The following is a 17,212-nucleotide window of genomic DNA, read 5'->3' as shown; positions in this document are numbered from 1 at the left end:
ACCTTCATCAGATGGGCCAATGGGCTGAGAAGTGGCAGATGGTGTTGAATTTAGATAAATGTGAGGTGCTGCATTTTGGAAAGGTAAAACAGGGCAGGACTTATACATTTAATGGTAAGGTCCTGGTGAGTGTTGCTGAACAAAGAGACCTTGGAGTGCAGGTTCATAGTTCCTTGAAAGTGGAGTCACAGTTTGGCTGCTTTATTCAGGTGCCTTCTGTGTCCATCAAGCCCTAGAGTGGGATCGAGCCCAGATCTACAAGCCTTTGAAGCAGGGGAAATGTCAACTGCACCACAAGACCTCCCTTACAAGTTAAATTATTTTTGACTCCAAGACGGAGTGGCATGGTGGCTCAGTGTTTAGCACTACTGCCTCAGAGCCCCAGGTACGTAGGTTTGATTCCACCTCAGGGTGGCTGTGTCTGTCTGGGTGGAGTTTGCACATTCTCTGCGTGGATCTCCTCCATGGTTCAAAGATGGGCAGGTTGGGTGGATTGGCCATGCTAAATTGCCATGATGTCCGCAAATGTGCAGTCTAGGGTGGTTAGCTGCGGAAAATGCAATGTTACCGGGTGGGATGCTCTTTGGAAGGTCAGTGCTCCCACACTGTAGGGATTCGAAGATCTGATTCAGTAAAACTGGAATAGTCTCTCTCAGCTCTTTTAATTTTCAGTCATATCATAGGCAGTTTCTTTAGATAGTTGAAGGCATGAAGTTTCTGACCAGCTTTGTGGACTTTATGTTGCAGGATTAACCCTGCTGCCCTGGAGTTCTGTTTGGGTTGCCTATTGGGCATTAATAGGCAGGGCAACACTTGGCTGACAGACTGCATGCAATTCAGAGAGGTTCATTTATTACAATATGTAAGTTGATAGGAAAACAAAAACAATTGGAACCATCAGTCACAGTGCTGGAATTTTCCAGAGGGTGTTGGGATTCTGATGTCAGACCAGTATGACAGTGCCAGGCTGCCTTGTGGGAGTTGTCATTGTAATTGGGGACAGAATGCAGACTTCTGAGGCTGCAGATACAATCAGAGGGCCTCTGGAAAATGTCAAGCCAACAGCCTCACCAGGGGAGGGAGATCCTGCCAAGACAGGCAGAGACTCGATAACAACGTGGAAAATCTACTTAGAGGGTTCGGTGGGACTTCGAACAGTTTTGGTTAAAGGCTTGCACTTCTCAATTGGATGAGTAACCTGTGCTTGCTGCTTCTAAAGGCCGGTTTAAGAGCTCAAGCCTGTTCCACTGCCTGAGTCTGTCTCCTACGAAGTAACTGAAGGATTGTAACTGACAACTGAATTTTGGAATAAAAATCAGACCCACAAAGTATTTTTTTAAATTTTAAAAGTGCTCCATTTATACTTCCTATTGGCACAAACATGCTCAATATTGGATTCTGGGTTCATTCCAAAGTAATTGTTTTTCACAGTTATCAAATGGGAAAAACCATTTCTTTGGAGCCAGCTTGTGATACTTTTATTGTTTAATGTTTGTTTGCAAAGACTCTCTTGTTTGAAACAAACGGTAGTATTGTTGCATTTCACTGAACAAAAATAGTCACCTTGTGTTTCGAAATGAATTCCACAGAGATGACCCACTGTTTTGTTTTAAACCATCATGAAGTGAGTTTTTTGTGTGAAAAAGGCACAGTGGATAAAGTGACTTCACTGATCTAGAGCCTGTGGTTAGTGTCACCACTAATGTGCAATGAAACTGGCCAAAATTTGGCCACTTTTGGTCCGAATCAGAACGGTGATAAGTTCCAGGTGCGAGTGGCGGGGTTGGGGGGTGGATGTAGGGTGGAGGCAGGGAATTCACTGCCTACTCAGGTTAGAAAGTTCAGAGGGTTTTCAGTTATCTGGCAGCTGATTGACTGACTGTCACCTGAGCTTTCCTCTGGCTGGCAGCTAATGCCAATCAGAGGCCGGATTACCCCTCCAGCATTATCGTGGTGGGGGCCCCAAGGCGAGCACCTGCCCCTCAGTGTCCCAGATGGAGCACCACTGCCTGGAAAAGGCAGGTGTTGTTCCAGAGTGGACAGGGGATTTTGGAGATTGTGTGCAGGCAGAGGGGTTGGTTTTCAGCAGCATCTCTACCCTTGGCTGCGTCCCTCAATCTTCACAAATTAGTTCAGATTGACAGGCAGCCCTCCCTGTACCAACAGCTTGTCTGCGGTGGAGTAGGCCAGCCCTCTCTTGTCTCACCTGGAGCTGAAGTAATTGCAGTCCAGACTGGATGAGGCCCTCAAAGGTCTCCACCACTGAACCTCTGGTGAAGCACTGGTGTTCTGTTCCGCTTGCTGTTTATGTCTATCCTGGACAGGCCAGACAAAGATGCATGGGAACTCCTAGTGGCCTGGTATTCAAGCCAGAACTCCAGGCCTCAACCAGCTTCCTGCTCAACATACATGAGCTGCTGGGCAAATCTCCCTTCAAAAGTCCCCAAACTGCCTTCTCTGTGGTAACAGGAAGGAAGCCAGTATATCTCTGATGCCAACCCACTCAATTATCCCTTCCCTTCGCTGCCACCTTATATAGGATCCTCACACCACAGATAGAGGCCATTTGGCCCATTGAATCTGCACCAACTCTTTGAAGGGCATCACACCCTAGGTTAACCCACCTATAGCACATCATGGGGCAATTTAGCATGGTCAGTCCATCTAATCTGACCATCTTTTGACTGTGGGATGAAACCGGAGCACCCACGCAGACACAGGGAGAATGTGCAAACTATACACAGATAGACACCCAAGGTTGGAACTGAACCCAGGTCTGCGGGGCTGTAAGGCAGCAGCGCTAATTACTGAGCCATAAGGAAGTGGGAAATCCACCCAGTGTCTTTCAGAGGGAAGCAATCTTCAGGACATCTGTACAGCTAATTCTATCCAATGTGCACTCATGTAGTAGGAGAGAGTGAGGACTGCAGATGCTGGAGATCAATTGAGAGCGTGGTGCTGGAAAAGCACAGCAGGTCAGAGAGTATCTGAGGAGCAGGAGAACCAACATTTCATATATAAGCCCTTCATCATCCCCAAACCATTGATTCTCCTGCTCGTCAGATGTTGCCTGACCTGCTGTACCTTTCCAGCACCACACACTCGACTGCACTCATGTTGTGAGTTGTTTGAAGATACTGTGTCAGTAGCTGGGAAAGGAAGTTTATATTGGATTTGTTTTGTGCGAAAGCAGACCCAGATGTTTATGATAAGTTTAACAAATCCAACTCCACCGGGGCTGACACATCAATCCTCAACAGTCCTCTTTGTTTCTAAGGTTTGGAGCAGTAATGTGGTAAGAGTATCTGTTTCCAATGGAGAGGCCTACAACCAACATTGTATGGTTGACTTTCTGCAGACTCCAGACTTTTTACAGCCTCTTTGCCTAATTAGTAACACATGAGACAAACACAAGACTTCATTTACCCCTGGACAAACTTATGTTTCAACTTCAAACTAAGGCAAATCTCCTTTGCAGTTTTAAGCAAATCTAATGTTATGTTTCAGCACAAATTTCTGCTTGTGTGGTACATGAGGATCGGTGTAGTGTGGGCTGATCCGTTTCTGATTTAGTCTCAGTATATTATGTTAACCAAAAGGAACTAACAGACTTGCGGACTTTCAGAGTATACTTTTACCCAAAGTAAATTGCCACTGCACATTAAGGGCTCCAGTTAAGATGCTAGGGACTTTGTGTGATGCTTGTGCGAAGGATAAAACATAGAACACATACTGATTTGAGCTTTAATCTCTTTCAAATAATCTCAAAGCAGAACTTTCATGTTACGTGTTGTTAGATTTCTTTTTCTTTGACTTTATTGGATTCATTAAAAGTAATTTTAATTATTGACTCTCAAAATGCAAATGTTTCTTCCAGATTATAGTTTTAGCATTAAAAGCCAAGTGAAAGTTGAGTGGGAGTATGGGTCCCAAAATACCCAGGGAAATTCAGGACATGTCCATTAAAGATTGGTTTTGATCTAGAACCCTGTTGAAACTGAAGATGCTGTGTGCTGACTTCAGAAGGTGTAGTCCAGTGGAATCGCATGCTACAATTACAATTTTGTTGCTAAATTGCAGCCTTGCACATTTTGTAGCTCAAGTCGTAGATCAGTTTGTCGGATTGCTCGCAGAGCTGGGTTTGTTTTTGACATTTTGTCACTGTGCTGGGTAACATTATCTTTAAGCCTCCAATGAAGCATTGATGTTCTGTTCTGCTTGTTATTTACGCGTCCATCACCAGATGAAGACACACACAGGAATCCCTCGAGGCCTGGTATCCAAACCAGAACTCCATCAATAAACACGTCGATTTGGACCCCATTTACCAATCTCACAGAAACAGGACTGAAAACGATATCACCTACCACAACAAATAGAGCCACATAAACAGCAGGAGGGACAGAACATCAATGCCTCACTTATGATATCACCTAGCACGGTGACAAAACATCCAAAAACAAACCCACCAGCTCAGCAAGCAACCAGACAACCTTGCAGCTCTGTAATTCAGCAAATCTGGAGCTCACTGGCAATCTCCTAAAGAATCTTGTTGCAGGAATGGCTGCATTGGGGCGGAAGTGAGAATTTGTAATCCATTAAATATTTGTTAGGTGTATATTTGCCAGTGCATCTAACCAACCACAGCAAGCTTAAAAAGTGGTCTTTGAAGTGCACCAGCTAATCATTTAGAATGCATTTGACCTGTACACCATGATAGTCACTGTTTGAACCCTCAGCTCTCCACACAGTTGAACATTGGGATTCAGAATGAGCAGACAGTAGGCATCAATAATACAATGGGATGCACCTGCTCACTTGATGTTTGCTGTCGCAAATTAGGGTTTAGGATCAAAATGTTAGTTGTTGGAGTGTGACACTTTGTGGTAAAGCACGTTTTTATTGCCCTTGAGAAGGAAGTGGGGAGCCATTTCCTTGAACTGCTGTAGTCCGTACGTTGGGAATACCCAAAGTGCTGTTAAGGAGGGAGTTCCAGGATTTTTGACTGCAATACTGAAGGAGCAGCAAGACATTTCCAAGTCAGGATGGTGTGTGACTTGGAGGGGACGTTGCAGGTCCCCTGGTGTTCCCATGTGAAGCTGCTCTCGTCCCTCCAAGATCACAGTTTGGATGGTGCTCCTGGCACTTTGAGCAATCTGGAGAAATCCCCTTTATTTTTGAAGTGGTCAACAAACTTGAAGAAAAAAAATCTTAACTTCGAGTGGAATTCAGTATTTTTTTAAGAAAAAGAACTTAATGATGTTTATGTTTTTAAAGAAAATATTGCAAACTTATGCCAGCTAATTTGCTTCATCCCAAATCTGAAACTGATCCAAGCTTGGATAGGTGCCTACTCTTGGTGGTTAAGAATTCATCATTCCAATCTTCTAATGACACAGTAATTCTGTTTTATTACTCCTGCATTTATAATATGGCCTGCAAATTATAATTAATGCTTAATTTGTACCTGTTCTAACCTGATTTCATAACGCTATTGTGCCAGCATTTAATTTTTCCAAAGTAACTCCATCTCCTCTGATACAGTGAGTTAATAATAATCCACTGCCTGCAGGTATTGCCATGTGAAACACAAGGCCAGTTAGGGGCAGCATGGTGGTTCAGTGGTTAGCACTGCTGCCACAATGCACCAGGGACCCGGGCTCAATTCCCAAATTTGGCTGTGTGATGTGCAAACTCCGCACGTTCTCCCTGTGTCTGCTTGGGTTTGCTCCGGTTTCCTCCCACAATCCAAAGATGTGCAGGTTAGGTGAGTTGGCCATGCTAAATTGCCGAAAGTGTTAGGTACATTGGTCAGAGGGAAATGTAGAATAATACAGTAGGGGAATGGGTCTGGCTGGGTAACTCTTCGGAGGGTCGGTGTGGACATGTTGGGCCAAAGGGCCTGTTTCCATACTGTAGAGAATCTAATCTACTACAGCAGTTCATAGTGACACTTGACTCTGGGCAGTCTTTAATTAGCAATGTTTAACTGTGCATAACACTTTTCAAGCTATTGCAGTTGGCTTGACGCACTAAACGTGTTAATTCAGCCGGATTTGGCAGTGAGAGTGGTAGCGTGGACAGATTTCCATGGGTCCTGTCCTGTCCTTGGAGGTGATTTGATTTTAAGTTTGACCTCGTGGCGAGAGGAAAGCTGTGATGAGGAATGAGTTGGGGGTGGGGTGGAGGAAAGAGGTGTGTCAAAATGCAGGAACACGCTATCACTATCCGCCAATAGGAAGCTGAAGAGTGTTCAAGGAATGTAACGCTGCAGCCAAAGGTTACATTCGGTCAAAAAAATGACAAGCCCTGCAGCTGAGACATTCCCAGTGAAGTAAAATTTAAAGATACATTCTCACCATCTAGGCTGCCATAAACACACAAATAACTGTTTTATGAGTATGTCTTTGAAAGCTGTTAGTGTGATTAAAATAAGTTTACAACTGTGTACACAAGAGAAGTGGAGAAAAGGCAAAATTTGGAAAGGGCCAACAAAATAAAATACAATAAGTGGCCTGCTTGTGCATAACTTAAATAAGTGACTTATTTGAAAGTCAATGGCGTAGATCTCTAGCTAAAATGATTCAATACAAAGGCTTTACCACAAGACAGCCTGAGGCGGAATGCAGAATGTGGCACGGATAAACAGGAATGTAACTCGTGTGTGAAATTTCTTTTGCTGAATTACCTTTTTAACTGTTTGCTTACATTTTAACATAAGGACAGAAGATATTTTGGGGATAGTTGTTTCATTGTAAAGTGGGTGGCACGGTGGCTCAGTGGTTAGCACTGCTGCCTCACACCATCAGGGTCCTAGGTTCGATTCCAGCTTCGGGCAACTGTCTGTGTGGAGTTTGCACATTCTCGCCGTGTCTGCGTGGGTTTCCTCGGGTGCCCCAGTTTCCTCCCACAGTCCAAAGATGTGAAGGTTGGGTGAATTGGCCAAGCTAAATTGTCCATAGTGCTAGGTGCATTGGTCGGAGGGAGGTGGGTCTGGGTGGGTTGCTCTTTGGAGGGTCGATGTGGACTGGTTGGGCCAAAGGGCCTGTTTCCACACTGTAGGGAATCCAATCTTTTCATTGAGCTCAACAAAGCGAGGGCAGGAAGAAGTTGGTTATCCCAAAGAAATGTTAAAGATTCCTCCTTGGTGAAACAGTTAAAAAATACAGAAGGTGGTGAAGAGTGAATAGCAAGTCCACCATGCAACCATTAATTATAACCATTTTCTGCCAGTTTCCCAGTTACAATGTCAATCTATGACTATTGTTCTTCTCTTTCGCCACCCTGCCAACATTTCCTCTGCTACACATTTGCAGCTTTATCCAGAGGAACAATGGTCTTCAGGAAAATGACCATCTACTCAGTGTTTGGTTTCCCTCATTTAGAGGAGGCAGTGCAGTGACCAGCAAGTACAACATGACTGGCATCCTTTCCATGTTGCTTGCTTTCTCCTAATTTCCCCCTGCTTTCCCTCTGTCAGTAAAGAGCTCCCTCCCACATTCAAATCTGATGGATCTGAATCCAAAACATCTCTTCACTGACACTGATAAAATGTATTGTATATAACTCACATATTTGCTCGATGAATTTCAGATTTTTGTCATTTTGCAGTAACTCATTTTTGCTGCAATTTGAAATGAGTTAGAAGTCCTCCCAGCACCACTTCAAAAGAAAATAAAATGTGTTTAAATTAAGATTTAAACAAAAGTATTTCAAAGGAAAGGTGCAACTGATAACATAAGAATTGCAATATATGAAAAAATCATGCAGAGCAAATTTCTTGTAGGACTGACTCTTTGTATAACACTGAATGCTGTTGCCAGGATCTGAGAAAGAAAAGGGCACTTTGAAATGATGATTCTCTTTATCTGTGCAGTAATCTTTTCCTTTTACAGCATCCCGTATGTCCATGCAGTGATCCTGCATTCAGATCAACTTTCTTCTCTCATTAACTCTAACTCTAACTCTAAACTAGTGGAGTATCGGAGGTTTTTTCTTCAGGCTAGCATTTTGCAAAAGACTTTAAATCTTTTGGAGTTGGTGTTGGGAATAATCTTGAGTGAAATCATCAGTTTAAAAAAATACTAGCTCAATCAGAAAGAAAAGTTTTCGACTCCCTGTCCAGTATGCCGAGTTATTGAACAACAGGACTTCTGATCCTGCGGTTTGATCTAAGTAAATGTTGGACTAATCTGCATTCTGTAGTTTTTATTACAAATTTGACATTCACCCTGTACAGAATGTGAATTTGACTGTTTTACTCAGCCTTGTCTCTGTCCTTGAAAGTGCTGCATGTGGTTCTGATTTCACAGACTTTGTGAGTATTGCCTTTTAAAGGTGATTCTTTACTTTCTGTTGCTGGTAACAAAAGTGTGTTGTGTATATATGCTTTTTGAATTTATTCATGTGGAGATTCATTTTCCTTCCCCTGTGTATCACACCAGAAAAACTCTCTATTTCTTTGTAATTTGACCATCCTGTTTGAACTCCGTTTTGCCTAGAGAAGAGTGGACTGTGCAGTTGAACGATGCTTCATCCTTACCTCTCCAGGCCTTATTTGGTGACCAGGCAGCTCAATAGGTTTATAAAGTTGTTTTATTCCTGGCTTTGGGACAGTGCTGGTCTTGAGCAGCAATTAAGGCTGTTGTTTAAGAGTGTGCATTGCCAAATGTTGGCTGTATCGTCGTAATTCAGAGGCAGGAGTGCAAAATGTGGCAAGGTTCTGCTGGAACTGCATCACTTTGCCTTCTCTTTATATTTTGCTTTATCCATTATCATTATTTGTGTGTCCATGTTCCAAGCAATACTAAAGAGCTGCACGTGGTTGTTGCGCATTAGAGAAAAGGTGGAAGGCAATTTAAAGAGGCTGTGGAAGATCAATAGGATGTGCGTGGTTTTGTTTGTTTAGGTTTTCCTGCTGCTGGGAACTAATTTCACATCAGCCTTTGGAGTAGCCAGTAGCTGTAAAGACCACTGGCCCTGAGCTGTTAGACCATGGAATGATTCTGGGCTGTCACTGACCCCTATATGCCAAACAAGTCCTGGATGATCCTTTGCTGTTATGTGCGATTTCAATCCATTTCCCAACAGCAGCCTAAAGTTTAGAGCAATGGGATTCTTCAAAGTCCAAGACATCAGAGGTTCATTCACCTTGTGGCTGTGGAGACCATCTTGTTCAATGGCATTGCCAAATCAATATGAGAGGATTCCATTCTCCATATTCAGATAGTCTTACAACTCCCAGCACTGATCTCTCCTTCTTACTCGTCTTTCTCAACGCAATCCTCATCTGTTCTTCAAATCGGGCAGCATTACTAACGGGCATTATTACCTAGGTGCTGTTAAGGTATTAAGAACTGATCTTGTTGCGTGAGGGAGTGGAGTTACATATAAGCCAAATAAAAATAAGGGCAGCAAATTTAACTAAAGGGTGTTAGTGAATCGATTGCGTTTTTACTAGAATCAGCCAGTTTTCATGATGATTTTCCGAGGATCAACCCACAAACTGTTGGATTTTAGCCACTAAATACACATTTAAGTTAGGCTGTCTCTTTTAGGTCACAAAGATTGAGGTTATCTTCCTCAGCCAAGGCTAATGATACTGACATAAGGTCCCAGGCCACAAGATGTGTTTCAGAGTGATAAGCTCCATTGTTCGTTATGTCCTAACTGAGCAAGCCATTGGCACATTGAGTGAGTGTGTTTTAGTTATCTGATCGATCGAAGGGTGTTGGCCAGAATCATAGAATTGGTGCAGTGCAGAGAATAACCAGTCAGCCCATTTTCTTTGTGTCTTCCCTAAATGAACATTTCACTGAGTGCCTGACTTCACCCTGTAATCCTACACATTGTGCCTTTTCAAATGATCTGCCAGTTCCTTCCGGCATGCCTTGATTGACCCTGCCTCCAACACATTGACAGGCAGTGCATTCTGAAACCTAACCCCACACTGCCTGAGTAAAGCCTTTCCTCATATCCCTTTTACTTTATTCACCTATTTTTTCCAATCAACCTGTACACAGATGTTATTACAAACCTCTGGAGCAGGTGAGACTTGAACCCAGGACCCCCGGTCCTGGGGTAGGGATAGTGCCACTGCACCTCAAGAGCCCTCCGTATCACTTTCTTTTTGCTTCTTTTACAAATTACATTAACCTGTGTCCTCTTGTTCATAATCCTTCCATGAGAGGGAATAGTTTCTCCCTGTTTACTCTGTCTAGCCCCCTCGTTATTTTGAATCAGATCTTCTCCCAACGTTGTATTCTCCCAGAAGAACAACAGCAACTTTTCCATTTGATTTTTCAGAACTGCAATTCCTCAGCTCTGGAACCATGACAACCTTCTCCTACGCTGTCTTGAATGCCTTCAGTTCCTTACTAAAAGGGCTATGTCTAGAGCTGGACACAGTACTCCAGCTGAGGCAGAACTGGTGTCTAAGCTTCGAGGTAACCTCCGTTGGTCTTGAACTCCATATGTGCCTATGAATGAGGCGGAGGATATTCTGTGATTTATTAACTACTCTGTCAATCTGACCTGTCATCATTGCAGACCTGTTCATTGTGATGGTATCATTCAGTTTCTACTGCCAAGGCATGTCCTCTTGGAGTCAACTCTATGTCACAACTATCCAGCACACAATCTAACATTCGATATCACTGAGCGCTAGGATTTCTTTCCCCCGATTCCTGACCTTCAGGAATCCTAACAATTGGGCTGGATCTCACTGATTGAAATGTTTGCTTGAGGTAGGTAGACCCACAACACTGTTAGGGAGGGAATTTCAGGACTTTGATCCAGCGAAACTGAAGGAACAGCTATATATTTCCAAGTCAGGGTGGTGAGTGGCTTAGAGAGGAACTTTCAGGCGGTGGTGTTCCCATATATCTGCTTCCCTCCCCTTTCTAGGAAATGGAGTTCATGGGGGTTGGAAGGGGCTGTCTAAGGAGCCTTGGTGAATCACTGCAGTGCATCTTGAAATGGTGCACACTGCTGCTAGTGTGCATCAGCAGTGGAGGGAGTGACGTTGAAGATGGTGGATGGGATGGTAGTTAAACAAACTGCTTTGTCTCGAATGGTGTCCAGTTTCTCAAGAATTGGAGCTGCACCCATCAAGCTGAATGGAGAGTGTTCATCACACTCCCTACTCCTGTTTTGTCGATGGAGAACAGGATTTTGATTGACAGTTACCAGAGAATTTCTAGTCTTTATCCAATCCTTCAAGCTTCATGACACTGGAGCTCAAACTGGCTTCACTCTGATGTCAATCACAATGCAATAACCTGGTGATCTTGGGCAAGGTACCAGTCATCTGTTAGATGTGCCTTGAAGGTAGGAAAGTAAATGGGAAGGAAAGTTTGGAGATGGGAGGCTAAAAGATGTAAAAGTATGAATACATGTGCAAATAGATTCAAGGACAGCTTCTTCACCGCTGTTATTAGACTTTACAACAGACTTCTCATATCTTAATTCCCCCTCTTTCCCCATCACCCCACCTTCTCTACGGCTGTAACGCTGTATTCTGCACTCTGTGTTCTGCTATCTGTTGCACTTTTGTATGGTACAATCTGCCCATAGAGCTTGCAAAGCTTTTCACTGTACCTCAGTACATGTGACGACAATAAATCAAATTAAATCATTGCATGGCGAACTGCAAATTGCTAACATTTGGATTCCTGATTTAAAAATAAATTTAAAAGTAACCTGTTACAAACTTATTAGTGCCTTGCCCGCATTATATTGTAACGTCGAACAGCAGTGTTTAATATTGGTCCTAATCAAGAGTGAGTATGCCCTTTTTTGTTCAGAACCAGGACATTGAGAAATCCATACTGGGTTTGCTATTGAGATAGGCTGCATGGGAATGAGAGTAAGGTTTGAAATATGCACCAGTTTAGTGATGAGCTTCTTGAAACAGCATATCATTTATTTACCAAATATAGAATAATTGTTGGATTGGTACAAGAGTCTGCTTCAGAGCAGCTGGGGCTGTAATGAACAACCTGTGAGTCTCCGCAATTCTGTTACAGGCAGTAACTTCCCTCAGCACAGCTGTCAGAGTGACAGCTATTTTTGAGTTCATCACCTGTTCTGGTGCTTGTCGCGACTGTCTGTCTTATAAGAAATGAATCAATGCCTTCATCAACTGATGGGAGTAATGGTGGCTATACTGAGGGCTATCATCAGTCACTGGGTGGATCATCCCAATGGCAAAAAGCCTAATTACTGAATTCAAAATAACCTCTACATCATTTAAAGTCAAGTTTTATTTTAGTTGTTTGCCTATTTCTAAGTGTAAACATATCTCAAAATCTTACCAGTTTGTGTGATCTAATAACCTTTTATTGAAAAAGCAGCCAATCCACTTCTTTCAGTATCGCCTCATTCAGTCATACCATTCCATCTCAGCCTATCTTTTTTAACACATCCCACCGCCATGTGAGCTGGTTACTTGCAACATTTTTTTGTTGGCCTGATGTACAAACCTGACCTTCCTCTCTCCACAGACGGTGCCTGAGGTGCTAACTGGCCTCTGTTTTCTGTTTTAGGCAAAGCATTCTCTTGTAATGACATGCCCACTGGCACAATAGTCCCACCAACCAGACAACACATGGCTGTTTTTCTTTGCCAAAAAATCAGTTCATTATTATCTGCTGTCACACTGACTGACTGGTTAAGACACTATTGTATATTTGACCGTCATACATTCGAGTGGGTGTCGCAAAGTTTCTAATTCAAATCCCCCTTCCAGGACTTTTGGATAAACATTCAGGGTTGAACTGCTGTGCTCTTCCAGCACCACTAATCCAGATTCAGGGTTGATTGTCCAACGTGACACTGAAGGACAATTGTACTTTTTGAAGTTTGCATCTTTCAGACGAGAGGTTAAGCTGAACCATCACCTGCTTGTCAAATATCCCATGGTGCTATTCCAATGCAGAGTAGGGAGATTATTCCTAGTATTTATCTCTTGATCAATATCACAACAAAAGACTTGTCTGATCATTGTCAGATTGTTCTTAGTGGGAATTCACTAGGCACAATTTAGCTGTTGTATTTCCTATTATTAAAGTCTTAAAGTCTTTCATTAGCTGTAAAGCAATACTAAATATTTGGTGATCATGAAAAGTCTTTCCAATTTTAAATTTAAGTCTTTCTGTTTAAAAAAACATGACACTACACTACATTGCAGGTGTATAGGGATGTCAACTGAACATCTAACTTTGGCCCTGGTTCCTGTACTCTGAGCCATTTGACACAGTTTATGCCTGGCATTTGATGTTAACCTATGCTCCCTTGGACAATGCATTGTGATTGCAACAGTGGAGCTGGAAATAGTTAATCTGAGTATATTAGAATATTTTTTGAAAATAAATTAAAATTAGCTTTACTTCTGTCTTTTCCAGGATAGTTTGCTCTTCACCTTTCGCAGTTGCCTCTTACTTTCTCCTGTGGTACGTACCAGATGGAAATGTGTCCGAGACTGGAAAAATCCTTTGGTACTTGGTTTTCTACTGTTTGTTCCAAACACTGCAAACAGTAAGTACTTAATAAGGGAGGTTACCTCGCTTGCATTTGGTGAGCCAGTGACATATAATAGAAAACACAACTCTGTATTCATGTTATTTCTAGATGACTCTGCTACTGGGCCTGAAGAAAAATGTTACTCTTAGCTTTTAAAATAAAAAGCCTCTAAAAGTATGTCTACTTTTATTCAATTCAGTAAATAGTCACTCAACACTTAGTGGGGCATGTTTACTTTGAGGGAGTCTGGTTGGCTTCTGTTGTTAGGAGCTCAAAGTTTGACGTCCATGAATCTGAAATCAATGCTCTAAAATAGCATTCACCAGCAGTTATTCCATGACCAAAGCCAGAAGTACTAACCTAGTTCTCAGTTGACTCAACAACATGAACCCACAGTAACCTAATTTGTACCTGTGGCTATTTGTCTGTAAACATTCCTTTTCACCTGCTTGACTTGGCTGTTCATGTGTTACTTTTGGTTCGGTGCCATGTGATTTTTGGGAAAGTGACAGTTCTCGATGGAAATGCATAAAAATTCAGAGTTCCTAATGTGCGAATAATGTTTCCAATTATTCCGAAGTATCTAAGTTGCAATGGCCAAGATGAATTTTGCCAATTGTGGAGAGGCTTTGTTAGTCTGAATGTTCCAGAAAGAAACCTGTTTGCATGAATTGGCTGCGTTACTTTGACTTACAGGAAGCTTCTGTCAGTGATATAAAACTTCTGCCAACACCTTGGGTAAATACAAAGTTGGTGGCCCTCTTGATGCTGGTAATTTTAGTTCCCCTGTCCTTTCCCCGACTCTTCTCAACTGGAGGATAGATTCTCCATTCAGGATCTGAGTCATGTATTTAATATGATACCCATGCTCAGCCAGGACTAACTGAGCAGCCTGCATTTTCCACCACTCCAATACATCTCTTCTGTTCTACTAAGTCTTGTATATACATGGGCATGTGTTATTCCAGAGTATGGTTAGAATTAGAAAGGGTCATGCAGTGCAGCACCAGCTCAGAGTGGAATGTAATTCATCAGCAAACATTCTTGTCACTGAGTTCCCTGTAAGGCTCGATCCTATAATGTAATGTTACTGAACAAGTCATCAAGAGGCTGAGATAAGCGACCCGCAACACGAGTTCATACGATCCCACCATCGTAGCTGGAGGAATTTAACCTCAATTAATTAATAAATCTAAATAAAATGCAGATCAGAAACCTGTCAGATTTATCATTTAAAACTAAAAGAATATCCGGGATCACTCATGTCCTTGAAGAAAGGAAATCCGATGTTCTTTCCCAGTCTGGCCTACTTGTGACCCAAGTCCTACAACAAAGTGGGTTGACTTAAACCTGCCCTCTGAAATGACTTAACACCCCACTTAGTGGTAAATGCGTCACCGCTACACAAGGGCCATACTTTCATTCTGGAGAGATGGTAGTGGGACAGACACACTACACCCAAAGAGATTTAGCAGTGGCCTCAAAGGCAGGTGAGTGGCAAGGAGGGGTTAGTTTGATAGTTAGTTGGCTCAGACTTCAACCCTGTTTCATGAAAAGATTTTTTGGACCGTTACTTCTCATTCTTCAATGTCACCCCCATCGTTGCGCCTGAAGCTTTGGAAACTTAGGAAATAATTCCTAATGAGCTCCGTTGTGACAACGACCCTTCAGGCATCTTGAAAATGAAGTCTACTAAATCTGCAGGAATATTTGATTAGTGTTTTTCCAAGCTACACCAGTTACTTGCCTGGGAGAAAGTGAGGACCCCAGATGCTGGAGATCAGAGTTGAGAGTGTGATGCTAGAAAAGCACAGCAGGTCAGGCAGCATTCGAGGAGCAGGACAGTCAACGTTTCAGGCATAAGCCCTTTATCTGGAATGAGGCTTGTGGGCCGGAGCGCTGAGAGATAAATGGGAGGGGAATGGGGCTGGGAAGAAGGTAGCTGGGAGTGTGAGAGGTAGGTGAAGATTGGGGAGAAGGTAATAGGGTGGAGAGGATCGATCGGAAACACGATGGACATGTCACGAGGGTGGTGCCAATTTGGAGGCTTGGGACTGGGATAAGGTGGGGGGAAGGGAACTGAGGAAACAGGTGAAATCCTGATTAATCCTGTATGGTTGCAGGGTCCCAAGGCAGAAGATGCTTGCCCATCAATGCATTCCTATAGAGAATTCTTGCTTTTGTACTTGAGCTGAAAGTCTTTTTCTTTTTTTCAATTTTAAGAGGCTGGGGTTTTAAACCTCTTTAGGTCATGACACTTAGATACCATTCGTGCCTCACAATTGCTTACGGCAGTCCATAAACTTATCGATCTCACATTGCAGGGAAAGACTTTTGGAAAATGGATGTGTTTGAGCTCAGCATTACTGTTGATTGGTCATACTGAGTTTGAGTGCCCTGCTTGTGCACCCCATACCCTCCCCCCATCGACAAAATAGAATTTGCTGAAATTGTGGATGGGGTTCCAGCATTTGGGACCCGCCCGCATTTCATACCCATCCTGACTGTGTGAAAGTACAGCCCATAATCTTTTGATAATACTGTAGATTAGTTTCATGTTAGTTCAAGTGTTTTTCACCATGGTAAATGTGTATATGAACCTCCTCATGATTGTTTCTGATCTTACAGTAGTACTGTGTTTCTTTGAGATGCTGCATTGTAATTTTTGAAATGTCACTATTTGAAAATAAATGTTTCCACTCTTTTCTTAGTGTTTCCATGTACCCTACTCTGCACTCACAATGTTTATAAGCACAGATCAAAAGGAGAGGGATTCCGCAACAGCATATCGTGAGTAGGCCTTTTTATTTTTATAAGTGGGTTTGTCACACAAATTTAGGTTGTGCGTCAGGAGACTAATTCATTGGGGCATGCATCCTACTGCAACTATTAATGCCTCTTATTTTAGTTATTTATTTAAAAATATTAAATTTGAATTGCTACCAATTTTTTTTCTTTGATTGTAAGTTCAATGTTTTATAATTTTATCTCGCTGATGAAAACTAAGTTCATTTCAGCAGAATATTTATGGGAATAGTTATGATTTTTTCAGAGTGACCTGGTTTGTTTCCACAGTTCTTAATCCATTTAAATTCTGCTGTTTTACCTGTGTAGAATTAAATTCACTTGCTGTACATGCCGAAACCTGATTTAATGTGATTTAACAATCACTCGAATAATACTTTGGAGTTCAAAGGTATTAAAAATCACAATGCTGATACTGAAGTAATTCTGGATTGTAAAGAAAATGAAGAATATCTGTGGAGTGAACAGAAAAATATTTATGATTCTGGTGACTGTTCTTGGAGCCCTTAATTCTTAGGCTACAGAAACCTTGAGGATCTTTTTAACCAGTTTACCCAATAAATTCACCAGTTCTAAGTATTTGAAGACAAGTTACTGTGGTCTTCAGAGATTTCTACTGTTCTTTGCAGGTATGACTGTGGAGGTGTTGGGAACAGTATTAGGAACAGCAATACAAGGCCAGATTGTGGGTGGTGCTGATGCCCCATGTATTCATGAAAATGTATTCGTTAATGATTCAGTATCCACAATTGAAGTCAACACTACGCAGTACAGTGTCAACACATCCATCAGTCAGCTGGTAAGTATTCATGTTTCCAAGTTTTAACAGTAGAAATATCAAAATCCAATTTCACAGTATAAAAGTGATACGCAATTTCAGTAACAG

The 17,212-nt window shown here is 42.2% G+C and overlaps 1 protein-coding gene across 1 annotated transcript in view; it reads left to right on the top strand.

Moving 5' to 3' along the window:
- mfsd2ab (MFSD2 lysolipid transporter A, lysophospholipid b) overlaps nucleotides 1-17,212 on the top strand; it is a 51,041-nt gene that overhangs the window by 13,914 nt on the left and 19,915 nt on the right. Inside the window, exons 4-6 of the mRNA XM_060847286.1 lie at nucleotides 13,404-13,536; nucleotides 16,233-16,311; nucleotides 16,956-17,125. Coding sequence (XP_060703269.1) covers nucleotides 13,404-13,536; nucleotides 16,233-16,311; nucleotides 16,956-17,125 — 382 coding nt within the window. The remainder of the gene's footprint in view (nucleotides 1-13,403; nucleotides 13,537-16,232; nucleotides 16,312-16,955; nucleotides 17,126-17,212) is intronic.

This window comes from Hemiscyllium ocellatum, chromosome 30 (genome assembly GCF_020745735.1).
Source record: "Hemiscyllium ocellatum isolate sHemOce1 chromosome 30, sHemOce1.pat.X.cur, whole genome shotgun sequence".
Lineage (NCBI taxonomy): Eukaryota > Metazoa > Chordata > Chondrichthyes > Orectolobiformes > Hemiscylliidae > Hemiscyllium > Hemiscyllium ocellatum.
This window is presented reverse-complemented; position numbering and strand designations above follow the sequence as displayed.